At 44.6% G+C, this 12,907-nt stretch overlaps 1 protein-coding gene across 7 annotated transcripts in view; it reads left to right on the forward strand.

Moving 5' to 3' along the window:
• KCNMA1 (potassium calcium-activated channel subfamily M alpha 1) overlaps nucleotides 1-12,907 on the forward strand; it is a 707,317-nt gene that overhangs the window by 419,012 nt on the left and 275,398 nt on the right. For all 7 annotated transcript variants that reach the window (XM_057735193.1, XM_057735192.1, XM_057735190.1 and 4 more), the window contains exon 5: nucleotides 424-535. In XM_057735193.1, the coding sequence (XP_057591176.1) occupies nucleotides 424-535 (112 nt within the window). The remainder of the gene's footprint in view (nucleotides 1-423; nucleotides 536-12,907) is intronic.

Raw genomic sequence — 12,907 nt, forward strand, 5'->3', positions numbered from 1 at the left:
TATACTAGACCCTGTTTATGAAGGGAGCTGTACAGAGTGTGGATCACAGAGATTGTGTGTGTGAATGAATGCATACATATATACTTTATTTATAGTTGTATTTACATTTGAGACTCTTAGAAGGGTGAGATCATTCAAACTTCCCTATGATGCTGTTGAAAACCACAGAAAAATATATTACCTGATCTTTCTCCAAGGCTAACATAGCCTATAGTCACTCTCTAGAAACGACTAGAGAGTGTATCCAAATTCTAAGACAAAAATAACATGTGACTAGTGTAGGTATAAGAAGAACATAAAATCTCCCTCCAGGCCCCCATGAAAACCCAAAGCATACCCTTTGACAAAAGAGTATAGTTTGAATGCCAGCACCGTGCTTCTCATTTTTTTTTTTTTTTCTCTCTTCTGTTTTCTTTCCCCTAGTTTATTGCAGCCAACGATAAGCTGTGGTTCTGGCTGGAAGTGAACTCTGTAGTAGATTTCTTCACGGTCCCCCCCGTGTTTGTGTCTGTGTACTTAAACAGAAGTTGGCTTGGTAAGTCACTCTCTCTCTTTCCTTCTTACTGGTTTCGGAGCCATGGTTGAACCTGGTGCATCTGGGGTGCATCGGAGGACTGGGAATGCACAGAAAGAAAGTTTTGTGGATTCATGTGAACAGCTCTTGGAGTTTGAGAAGTTGATGGTGAGAGCTCTCTTGGAAGCAAGCACTAGGCCAGAAGGATGTGCACACTGAGTGCCGCAGAGAACGCGGTTTTGTCATTGTTGAAGCCCGGAGGTCATCACTGTCGCAGCCAGGACCTCTGCATTCATCGTGCTGTCCCTCTTCATTCAACGGGGAGTCAGGAATGGACAAAGAAGCCCATGGGCACAAGGCCAACTCTCCAAGGAGCTGGTCCAGGTGCCCCAGAAGGCCTGCCTGCCAAAGTTAGCTTCTGTCTGCTTCTTAGTTTTGTGATGAGTGGGTCCTGCATGGTTTATTTATAGCGGTGAGTTCCTTTGTGGGGTGGGATAAGGTACGTGTCTAGGGTCACCCTCACCTTGAGGGAGATCAAGCTCCTTTCCTGTGTCCATGGAAGAGCTTTGCTGGAGCTGCGTTCACACCTGCCTTCCTGTCTCTGCTCGGTAGGTCACTGCCTGTATCAGAACTAGGACAGTTTGGTGGGAAAAGTAACTAGCTCTGATGGTCATGGCAGCCAAAGGCTTAGAAAGGCAGCCTCGGGGTTCCCTTTGCCACACTGAATAATTTTCTCAGGATGTTCTTGCTGTCACAGGTCTACAAGGGAAGAGGGGAGGCTGAAACAGGACTCGGAAGAGTATTGGTGGGTTCCTTCTGTCTTTAGTTTCAGGAACTTTTGGTCTTAACCTATTTTTTTCAAAGATATATATATATATATATATATATATATATATATAGAGAGAGAGAGAGAGAGAGAGAGAGAGAGAGAGAGAGACAGAGAGAGAGAGAGAGTAGTTAGTATCACCATCCAAAGATGTATAAAGAAATATTGAGCATCTCTTCTGCCCGCATCCATCACTGCCCTCTCCCTGAGATGCTTAGTGTTACAGCCTTCCACATCTTTCCTTCAGGCTGATTTCACCACAAACAAACACGAATATGCACACAAAATAGTTTTTAGAGGTGGTGGTCTTTGTAAAAGATCATTGTATCAGTCACGCTGCACTGCAGTTTGGCTTTCTTACTAACTAATACATGACGGCCATCCCTTCAGCTCTGTAATGGTTTGTTTTGTGACAGTTGCACAAAATGACCCAAATGATGCACCACATGGTAATTTTCTTTTCTGCTATAAACGGTGGTTTAGTAAACACTCTCATCCACATATCTGTACAATTCTATCTCTATAGATAGTGTTAGGTTCCTGGAAGAGGACTTGCTGGATCAAAGAGTGTGTGTATTTTAGTTTGCAGAGATATTAATGGATAACTTTTTAAAAATGTTGTATTGAGATATGCTTCCACTACAGTATGTTTTGATATCCTTGCTAGCACTGTGAATTTGTTATCTACCTAGTATCAAGTATTTTAAAAATAAGCATCTTTTATATACAACGATGCAGTAATCACATACATGTATGTATGTATCTCTGTGTGTGTATCGTATATAGATTCTATTTTCTACTAGTTTTCTCATTAGAATTGCATTCACTTGCTCAATGGAAATGTTTTCCTTCCTGATCTGAGACATTCTTGCTTAGATGGGGGTTTTCTTGCCAGCATGATGGGACCATTGGAGTCGCACCATACCAATCTGAGAAGCATCCTAAGTGTTTGTTAATTTGCTCTGGTGCCCAGGGTCCTGGCCATTTCAGCTGAGCTCTTAACCGGCCTTGTGACTTGGGGAGCTCACTTTTCTTCCCTCAGCCTGTTGTTTTCATCTGTAAAACAGAGGTTGGGTCAGATGATGGCTAAGGTTCTTTCGTTTCAGAAAAGCTCTATGCCTCTTGCATCATTCATGGGAAATTTGAGAAAATTTGGGATCTTGGTTGTTGCAGAGGACAGGAAAGTTAGTGAAATTAAATCACCAGTGTACCTGGGTCAAAATTACGTATGGACTGCTAACCAGGGCTCTTTCTAAACCATCCTGTTGTGAAGAGTTTACACACACACACACACACACATACGCCTCCCAAACAAATAGACAAGGAACAAAGGAAGGGAGAGAAGGAAGAAGGGAGGAAGAGAGTAGGAAGGAGGAAGAGGAAGAGAGAGAAGGGTGGAGGGAGGAAGGGAAGAAGGGAGGAGGAAGAAAAGGAATCTGCCTTCTCTTCCTGGCTGTGCTATAATTCCTCTGTGCACTTGAACAACCACTTAACTATTCTGGACCCTCAATTTTTCCATCGGAAAAATGGGAGGTTTAGACTTAATTACCATCTGGCTTTCATACTTCCTAGATCTGAATTTTGTGTCAGGGTCCCTTGTGGTCCTAGAAGATGAAGGGAACCTCTTCCTGACTGTGGTGGAGACATCCGTCTGCAGCCAGCAGGGCTCACCCCAAGTCTCGGTACAGAGCCAGGTTTCCTTGTTGTGAGTGAAATGCTCCCTGGTGAGTCTGTGTCAGGAGGACTTGGATGTTGTCAAAACTTGTGCCTTTTTGTGGATGATGTCATCCTGATTTTTGGAAGTGTTTCTGATCTAGTGAAAACCGATCTGAGCAAACAGAAAAATGGAAGAGAGAGAAAAGAGGATAGAGGAGGGATAAATTAAGAGTTTAGGATTAGCAGATACAAACTCCTGTATATAAAATAGATACACAACAAGGACCTACTGTATGGCACAGGAAACTACATTCAATATCCTGTAATAAACCATAATGGAAAAGAATATGAAAAAGAATCTATATAACTAAATCACTTTGCTGTATACCAGAAGCTAACATATTGTAACACTGTAAATCAACTATACTTCAATTAAAAAAAGAGAGAAGGGAAGAATAACGAGAGACGCGTTGCTTCAATAGTGGCTGCCCTTCAAAAAAAAACGCTCTAAAATGTGCGTTCATTTGTTCACGAATTGAACAATGTTTACAAAGCAACTACTATGTGCCAGGCACTTTCCCAGATGATTAGGAAACAACAGTGAATAAAACAGGCAGCATCCCACCCGCTGACATTGCAGTGGGGGGAGAAGAGGAAAAAAACAAGTCTGAGTAAATGACGTAGTGTGTTAGGAAGCATAAGTGCTATTGAAATTGGAAACAAAGACCAACAACCTTTGGGGCTATGAAATAATAACAACAACAACTAATAACCTTTCTCCTCTTGTAGGAGAAAACACCTATGAAATACTTTTGGTTCTTTGGTAACTAAGCCCCTTAGGTAAAATCCAAAACTGGTCTACCTGTTAGGGAACAGAATTCAGTGTAATAATATTTCAGGGAGGTTCCTGTGTCTGATTTAATACATAGGTTATTACACCGTGAAACAGTTATTGTGCCGATGAGCTGCCAGAGATAAAATGAACATTCCCATGAGGTATGGCTTATAAAGTAAAAGGAATAATCCCATTAAAGAGGGCATTTCAGAAAGTGCTGCCCTCCTCTTAGAAAATGAGGAGTACTGCCTTTACTGGCTGAGGTTTGGGACAAGATGCAGGAAACTGAAGCCTGTCCCAGATCTGCACACACTTCTTGAGCCCAGTCAAGAGCAGAGAGCTGTGCTATAGCTGTCACCATGGGGGATAAAGAGTGAAATGAACAACGCCCCCCCCGCCCCCCGCCAGCCCTTACCTTTTCTGGAGCATAACGCACATTACCTTTGATTTCCTGTTCTTAATATATGGTTGCATATTATATATTTAGTACAATATTTACTTTTTCGCATGCATCATCTTAGTGCATTGGACAGTATAGTAATAAAAACAGCTAGTGGTTTTTCCAGTTGTGCTTTGTGCTGGGCACTCTGATAAGCCCTTGCATTCGTGAACTCATTCCTCATAGCAAACCTATGAGGTAGAATTATTTTCCCCATTTTACAGATAAGGAGCTGGAGGCTCAGAGATGTTAACTCTCTTGTCCAGGGTCCTGTAGCCTGGAGTGGGGGAAGGCATGCTTTACCCAAGAGCTGGTCTGACTTGGTGTTCATTCCCTAAGGCTGCTCTTTTGCCTCTGTCCTTACCTTTGAGAGATTTGTAGTTTTGAGGACTGGGTTGGGAATGACTGAGCAGCTTTTGCTGAGTGTTGGCATTCTTCTATCTCATCCTATCTCATAGAAGCTTCACTTCAGGCGGGCAGGGAGGGAAGGGAAGAGATCTTGCTTAAAAACACACAGCTCATGTCTCCTCTTCTTCTCACTCTTCCTTGTCTACATCCAGTTTCTAGAACTGCCCTCCTCTTAGACCAGGGGAACAAATAGAGCTAGTGTGGAGTCTCCTGAGTCCCAGGGTGCCCTCGCGACTTAGGGATTGGACCTGCTCCACCTGAGAGAGAGGAGGGGGAGGGAGAGAGAGAGAGATACTGGGGCTCCTGCAGGTCCTCGGTCGATAGAGCTGAGTGGATCAGAGTCACGTTCTGGGCTCCATCACCTCAGTTCACATCGTGCTCAGCCACTTGCTCATGGGTCGCTTTGAGCAAGGTCATTATCCCTGTCTTAAACTCAGTCTTCTCACCTGTGCAATGGGGATAATAACAGCACTTGCCTCACAGAGCTGTAGTGGGGTGTCAGTGAGGTAGTGAGTGACCCGTACCTAGGACGAGCTTCGTGAACAGAAGCCATGATTATTCCCAGCCTCTCTTTCTAACCTCCCTGTCATATTTTAAAGCCCCAGAGAAGAAAACAAACCAGAATGGAACCAAAAATAAGGCCGTGGGATGTGAGGACATCCACGTCGGCAGGCGGCATGTTGCTGCTTATTTTAATTCCTGTTCCCACACACCAGCTTATTCACAAAACGCTTACCCTACCTCACTAAAATAAATGTACCTTGAAATGAGAGATGGATCTTATTTTGAGACTCGAATAACATGCTCTGGAGAGAACTCTTTTGTCTGTTTGTCTCATTCTTGTGGGAACTGTGTCCCCAAGGTAGGTCAGTGGGCTGTGCCTCCTTTGTTTATTGATATGTTTTTGTTGAGGGTCATCTTGTGGGGTGAGAGGAAGAGAGTAGAGGGAAAAAGAGAATAATACACGCTGCAGCCAGTCATCTACCTGGCTGCTGTTGAGCACCTGCTGTGTGCTTAGCCCTGGGTTAATAGGAACACATGCTTGGTCATCTTCTTTCCTAGTCTTCCTGTGATTTCCAACATTGCCCCCTCTTCTCTGGCTGATGAAATCAGGGTATGGGGAGGAGCCCCAGTCATTGAACTGTGGTCAAAAACTAAACCTGCTTCTCTAGTCTGTGTTAGACCTGACCTTAGACCCTTTAGCAAACTCTGCTAAAACATATTAAAATGAGTTAGTGCCCAGTCACAGGGCAATTAAAATGATTTAGACTCTCTGCTTATAAATATATGCCTAGGCAGTCTCTTTTTGTATCAAAAGGTGATAAAAACAGGACTTTTTTTTTTTTTTTAAAGTACAGGTCCTTAAAAACAACAACAACAACAACAACAGGACAAAACATAGTTCCTGCTTGAGACCAAGGTTTCAATTTAGTTTTGGAACCAAAATAAACACACATGCAGCAACAGCAGGTAGCACTACCCGCTGTATAATTATGCCTGAAATTGCGAGGTCCAGGCTGTAAGGGCTGTGGGAGTTCAGAGGAGAAAGGGCTCACGTGGCAGAGGAAAGCGAGGAGGCTTCTGTGAGGGGATGGGGCTCAGCTGAGGCTTGTGGTGATGGGTGACACAGGTAGAGTGCGAAGCAGCCGGCATTCTGCGCGGAGAGGAGCCTACCCGTTTGGAGAATGGCGGGTGCCCACGGATGATAATACCATCCAGGATAAGAAAGTGTTTTTACAGAGTGTCGGGCATCAGCCTCACACCCCTGCCAGACGGATGTGTTAGTGTCCTATTGCTGCAGTAACAAATTGCCCCAGATGTAGCACCTTAATACAACACCCATCTATTATCATACAGTTGTGTAGGTTACAAGTCCAACATAGTTCTCGTTGGGCTAAAATAAAAGTGTCTTCAGGGCTGTGCTCCTTTCTGGAAGCTCTAGGGAGGATTCCATTTCCTTGCTTTTTCCAGCTTCCAGAGGCTGCCTGCCTTCCTTGGCTTGTGGTTGCTTCCTCCATCTTCAAAGCCAGCATCAAAGCCACACTGCATCTCTGATCTTGCTTGCTGTTGTCGCCTCTCTTGGCCTCCCTTTTCCGCCTCCCTCTTCTACCGATACTTTTAAAGACCCCGTGATTACATTGGATCCACCTGGATGATCCAGGATAACCTCCCCATCGCAAGGTCAGCTGATTGGCAACCTTAATTCCCCTGCTACCTTAGTTGCCTTTTGCCATGTAAGTTATCATATTCACACGTTCTGGGGGTCAGCATGGACATTTGGGGGGCGACATTATTCTGCCTACTAAAAGAGGTATTATTATTATTCTCCTGTTGCCAAAGCGGAAACTGAGGCTCAGAAAGGGTAAGTGACTTGCCCAGCGTCATGAGGAGCCAGGTAGAGTTAAGCCGGGACCCATGCCCCGTTCAGACCTGCCAGTGGCTCTGCATAGCCCTTTGGCGTCCAAAAGCACTAGTAGGCATTTAGGCCCCTCTGTGCCCTTGACTTTTAGCACTTTTCCCACCTATCATGGGAGGAGACCCTTGGGGAGATCTTGTTTGGAACCAGAGATCTTCCCCCTCCCTGCGTTTCTGTCTAGCATTGAGGGTTTGGTTTTGTTTTGTTTTCTTGGGAACAGATGAATTACTAGATAGATGTGCCTGTTATCATTGTACTCAAGCATGTTACGGAGGTTGGGGCACCCCTTCCTGTGAGGCTGTAGGAACCAAGGAGAACCTGTTTGGTCTGCATATCCTTTGCTTAAAAGCCCTCTTTCCTTAGATCTCATGCTTTCTTGCTTTTTTGGAGTTAACTTAAGAATAGAGAGAAATGGAATGGGAGTGTGTCAGGTGAGTGAATGAGTGTGATGGCCTGTCACCATTTTCCCAAGGAAAGCCACGTGCGGGCTCACAGCCCTGCTCTCCTCTTTAGTGGGCAGTCTTTCAGGGGCTCGGCTGAAGTGCCAGGAGTCTCTGTGCTGTCCGTCCACCTCATAGGGCGTTTGGCCTCAAGGCCCGTTCCTTGCTCGAGGAACCCCCACAACAGATGAGGGGAGGTTTGTACCTGGATGTCCACAGGCTGACCTCCGCATTGGGGGAGAGTGATCAGGAATGAAAAGCCTTCATCTTGTTTCACTTTGTGGACATCAGTAATTTTTAGTGTATTGAGACTCAAAAAAAACCAAAACCAAAAACAGATTGTGATTTGGGCAGAGAGTGGAGGCAGCACCGGGCACGCAGCCCTGCCCCTCTGCCTCCCCTCTCCCTAGACGTCGTGCTCCAGCCCCACCAGGCTGCATCTGCCCTCGTGCCTGCCTCAGGAGTGCGTTTTCCCCCTGCTTCCCCGAATGTCCTCTCTCTCCTCATGGATGCCCAGCTCTCACCCCGCCTCCTGTGTGAAGCATTCCCATCCTCGCAGTTGGAATGAATTCTTCCGTGACCTTTATTTCCTTCGCTCTTGCGATTAGTGTTGGAAGAGCTGTATAATCAGTCTGTTTTCTACTCTCAGTTCGAACTCAAGTTCTGTGGTAGCGTGGCAGAGACCTTGACCATCTAGGTTTTTTGCTGTGTTCCCAGTGTCTGGAACAGTGCCTGACACACAGTTTGTGCTTGTTGAATGAATGAATGGGTGTCTTCTTACACTAATGATAATAATGAACTTAATTGCTTAGTAAGAGCAGACACTGCGCCCAACATTTCATTGGCATCATCTCAGTTAGCATTCACAGCAACCCAATACTGCTAGTCCAATTTTACAATTTACTGGAAGCCGAGGTTTGGGGATTGGGTAACTTCCTCAGGTAGTGAATGGTGGATCCAGGACTCAGCTCAGGTCAGTCTGATTCTGGAGCCTGTGCTCTTACAGTTATTAAGCCAGTGGTTCCCAAAGGGTGGTTGCCAGACCAGCAGCATTAGCATCACCTGAAAACTTGTTAGAAATGCAGATTCTTAGAACCCAGCCCAGACCCAGTGAATCAGAAACTCTGAGATCTTGGTCCAGCAATCTGTGCTTTACATGCCCTCCTGGTCATCCTGGTGTCCACCCAGTTTTGGTCCTAGGTGGTGCTGGGATGGTTCTCACATTTGGTTGTCCATTTGAATCCCCAAAGAGCTTTTAAAACTCACGACGTTCAGGCCAGACCTCCAGCCAATTAAATGGGAGGATCTGGGTTGGGGGTGGGGGGCAGTGAGGCAGGCTCAGCATTTTTTAGCGTTTCCCAGTTGCATCTAAAGCACAGTAAGGATGAGGACCCCTTGTATATATCTTCTAACCATGACTGCGGAATGAATTCCTCCCTAGAAGAGTGCTTCCTTAACTTCAGGCTGCACGTGAGGCACCAGGAGATCTTATTAGGATGCAGTTTCCAATTCAGGAGGTGTGGGATGGGATCAGAGACTCTGCATTTCTACAAGCTCCAGGACTGTTGATGTTCTGGCCTGGGGACCAGACTTTAGGTAGCAAGGCTTTCCAAACTAGACTGTGCTGTCCAGTAGGGTAGCACTAGCCACATCTGACTGTTTAAGTGTAGATTAATCAAAATTAAATCAAGCAAAAACTCATTTTTTCAGTCACAGTAGCCACATTTCAAGGCCTTAAGAGCTCCACATGCCTAGTGGCTAAGGTATTGGATAGCACAGATACAGAACGTTTCCATCACCACAGAAAATTCTCTTGGACCCGCTGCTCTAGGATGTGTGTGTTGTGATGGAAAGTATCAATACCATGAACTTTTACTTTTTGTACATCGGGGACACTCTTGTGTGCAGTGGAAGCTTAACAAATGTTTATTGAAGTTACTTTCAGCGAAAGGACCAATGGTACAAAAGTCTATATGTAAAAGAAGTAAATAACTTTCTTGGATGGTTGCTAAGGAATTCATTAGTATGGTGTCCAAATGAAACCCTTCACTACCCCACCCAAATTGAATTAAGTGTACTTAAGGCCTGGGTAAGCAAAAAAGTATAATAGAGTCCCTGGCTCCAGCCCCAACTTCATCCCAGGACCTTCCTTACTGCAGCTGAAATGGCCTTTGGGCTCTGAAAAGAAGTGACTCTGGTTCCCCCTACAGGACTGTCCCGCAGTTTGCTGGATTAGAATGAGATTAAGTTGGATGAAAGAGGGGACAAGTGAACTTAAACTCAAATGGGCAGTTTGTGGGTAGGCTCACGTTGCCCTCCCATAGGTACCTGGTATCTGATAACTGGACGCAACCACAACGGCCAAGGAGGGTCCAGGTCACAGTGCCTAAGGTCTGGAAGGAGGGGCCTTTGAGAGTCCCCCGAAATTACCTACTCCGTAACTGACTTTCTACTACTGGCTGGACTTTCAGCTCCTACAGCTAGATTTTCTAGAGCCCAAAGCCTTCTAAGTAAACCCCTCCCTGCAGTCAGTAGTTTTATATAAAATAATAAAGAAAATTAAAAATGTGTAGCTTCTCTTTTGGGGGTCTAGTGTATTTGGGGGCCTAGTGTCTTTGGGGGCAGAGAGAGAGAGCTTTAAAAGAGAAAGGTCTGTAACCAGAGTAACGATGAATGTGTTCATATTATACATTTATGTTATGTATATATGCATATGTATGTATGTGCATATACATATACAATATATCATTATCTCAGGTAATCTTCCAAACAATACTATGAAATAGGTGTCATTTTACAGATGGGGAAACCGAGGCATAGAGAGGTTCAGTAACTTGCAGAGGGTCACAGAGTAGGTGAGTGGCACAGCCAGGCTTTGGACCCGGGCAACCTACCTCCAAGGTCCATGTTTCTCAGTACTATATTATGCTCAAGCTAGAAGCTTATCTAGCCATAATAGTTACACTTAAAAAAATTAGTCTAACAGTCTTATTCAAGCAGATCGAACACTAAATGCAGCTTTCTCCTTGCCCCAGTTCCCTGACAAAAGGCAGAGAGACTCCCTAGCAGAATTGCATTGGTACCTCTAGGTGGGAAAGGAAATTGAGAAGAAAAGTAACTCATGCCATTCTTTGGAAGAATTGAGTTAATGACAATTTCCATAACTTATCATCTTCTAAACTGTTTTTTACCAGCCCCTTCTTCTGAGCTTCTTGGTTTTTTCTATACAAGTAGTCAAATAGGTAAAAATCATCCATGTTACTACTGTTAGTCCATCTTGAACGGACCATCATGTTAGAGAAGATGTGGGCTCTACCCTTTGCCTGAGCTTTATTTTATTTTAAAGGGTGGCAGGAAGCCTCAGTGGCACCACACATGTTGGCAATGGCATTGAGACTGAATTGCTATCGTGAGACAAGAGAAATGAACTCTTTCAGTTTTGTCCCTGTGATTGGGCTCTGAAGAAGGCAGCCCCAGCAAAGTGGAATGCTAAAGGCTTAGATGTTTTTCAGGAAGCTGATTGCCATTCGGTAGCTTCTGGAGCTGAAACTGCTTCTAGGGAAATTATTCCCCTGTAAGAGATTTCCAATTGTGTTCCCTTGATATTGCTTTGTCAGGGACATGCTTTAAATAAGATGCCCTCTGTAGGTAGCAGACTCTAAATCCTCTCTGACTCGTACAGCTCTGTGATGTGCCAAATTGGAAATAACATTCTAAAATGAATGTCTTCAAGGAACAGATTCAGCAGTAGGTTTTCATCGATGCCAAACCCTCTCCAGATGGCTATACTTTATCTGGGGTATTATTGGAACAGTCTCCCCAAGCAACCTAAATCTCTAGGACTGGACAGATATTTACCTTCCTGTCATCTTCAAAAAATAGATGCCTTGATTCTTCTCGATGCGATCAGGGCCATAATGGATTGACCTGGCTAGCTGATCCAATAGGGAGAAATCAAACACTGGGAAGCAGCCCTGAGACACTCAAGCACTTATTCAACTGAACACCTACTGTATGCAATTCACTGATTCCTAGGAGTGGCCCACAGATGGGGAAAACATAGCTCTGCCTTGAAGATGTTGGTAATTTAATTGGTTAGGTACTTTATAAGGAAGAATGAACAATAAATAATAAACGTCTAGGAGGTCAGAGGGAGGAAAGTTGGCCATCCCAGCCCAAGTAGACCCCAGATATCCAAAAAGTAAGCATATTCCTTCTAGAGCAGTATTGGCCAGCACCTCACCTGGGAGCTCATTAGAAGTGAAAGTTCTCGGGCCCACATCCAAACCTATAGATCCTTTGGGGGGTGGAGCTGAAGAATTTGGTTTAGTATATTATACAGGTGATTTAATACATGCTGAACTGTGTATTAGGTATACTCGTATATTAGGGTACATATACTTGGCAACATATTAGAATCGCCTGGGGAGCTTTGAGACTCCTCCACCCCCCTCCCCAGCCAAGCTGTACTTCAGACCAAGTACATCAGAATCACAAGGATGGAACCCAGCCATCAGAATGCTTTAGAGTTCCCTGGGTAATTCCAACGTGCGGCCAAGTTTGAGAAGCCCTCCGCGGGGTGGTTCTTAAAACAAGAACATACCTGAATACATGAAAAACTTAGAAAACAAGAAGATGTGATCCCCTTCCCAGATCTGTTGAGTCAGAGTCTCTGGTCATGATTAAGGATAGTTACTTTAGAACACGGACACTACATATTCTAGATGGTTCTCAAACTTTGTTGTGCATCAGAATCACCTGGAGGGCTGGTGAAAACACAGACTGTTGGGCCCCATTCCCAGTTTCTGATTCATTGTACCTGGGTTGGGGCCTGAGGATGTGCGTTGCTGACAAGTTCCTGAGGAATGGCTGATGCTGTTAGCCTGGGGCCACACTTTGGGAACCACTGGTCCAGCCTAGCATGGGGCTGACCTTGAATTCTAGTAATGGCTGCCATGCCAGTGTCCAGGATTCTCATATTCTAGTAAACCTTACTGTTTTTACGTACCAAAATATCAGTACCTTTGTTGATGTAATCCCTTATTTCAGTATGTTTTTGAAATGAAAATCTGAATCATTTACCTCTTGAGATATACCCAGTGTATTATATTCCACGTTATAATTTCAACTTGAGCAGAGGGGACCTCTTTAGAAAGACCTCCAATCTCTGTGACTCTATTCTAAGGTATTCCAAGTCCTGGGTTATTATTGAGAGTAAGGACCTTTGTGTTTATTAGTCATGCAGATTTCATCCAGAGCCAGTTTGGGTTAATGACTCTTCCCTTGGATTGGGATAGAGTTGGCTCATTAAGGAAAATAGGAAGAGGATGTGTTGGAGATTTGGAAAGAAGAGAGAGATCCCAGGCCCAATTC

This window comes from Hippopotamus amphibius, chromosome 5, assembly GCF_030028045.1.
Source record: "Hippopotamus amphibius kiboko isolate mHipAmp2 chromosome 5, mHipAmp2.hap2, whole genome shotgun sequence".
Lineage (NCBI taxonomy): Eukaryota > Metazoa > Chordata > Mammalia > Artiodactyla > Hippopotamidae > Hippopotamus > Hippopotamus amphibius.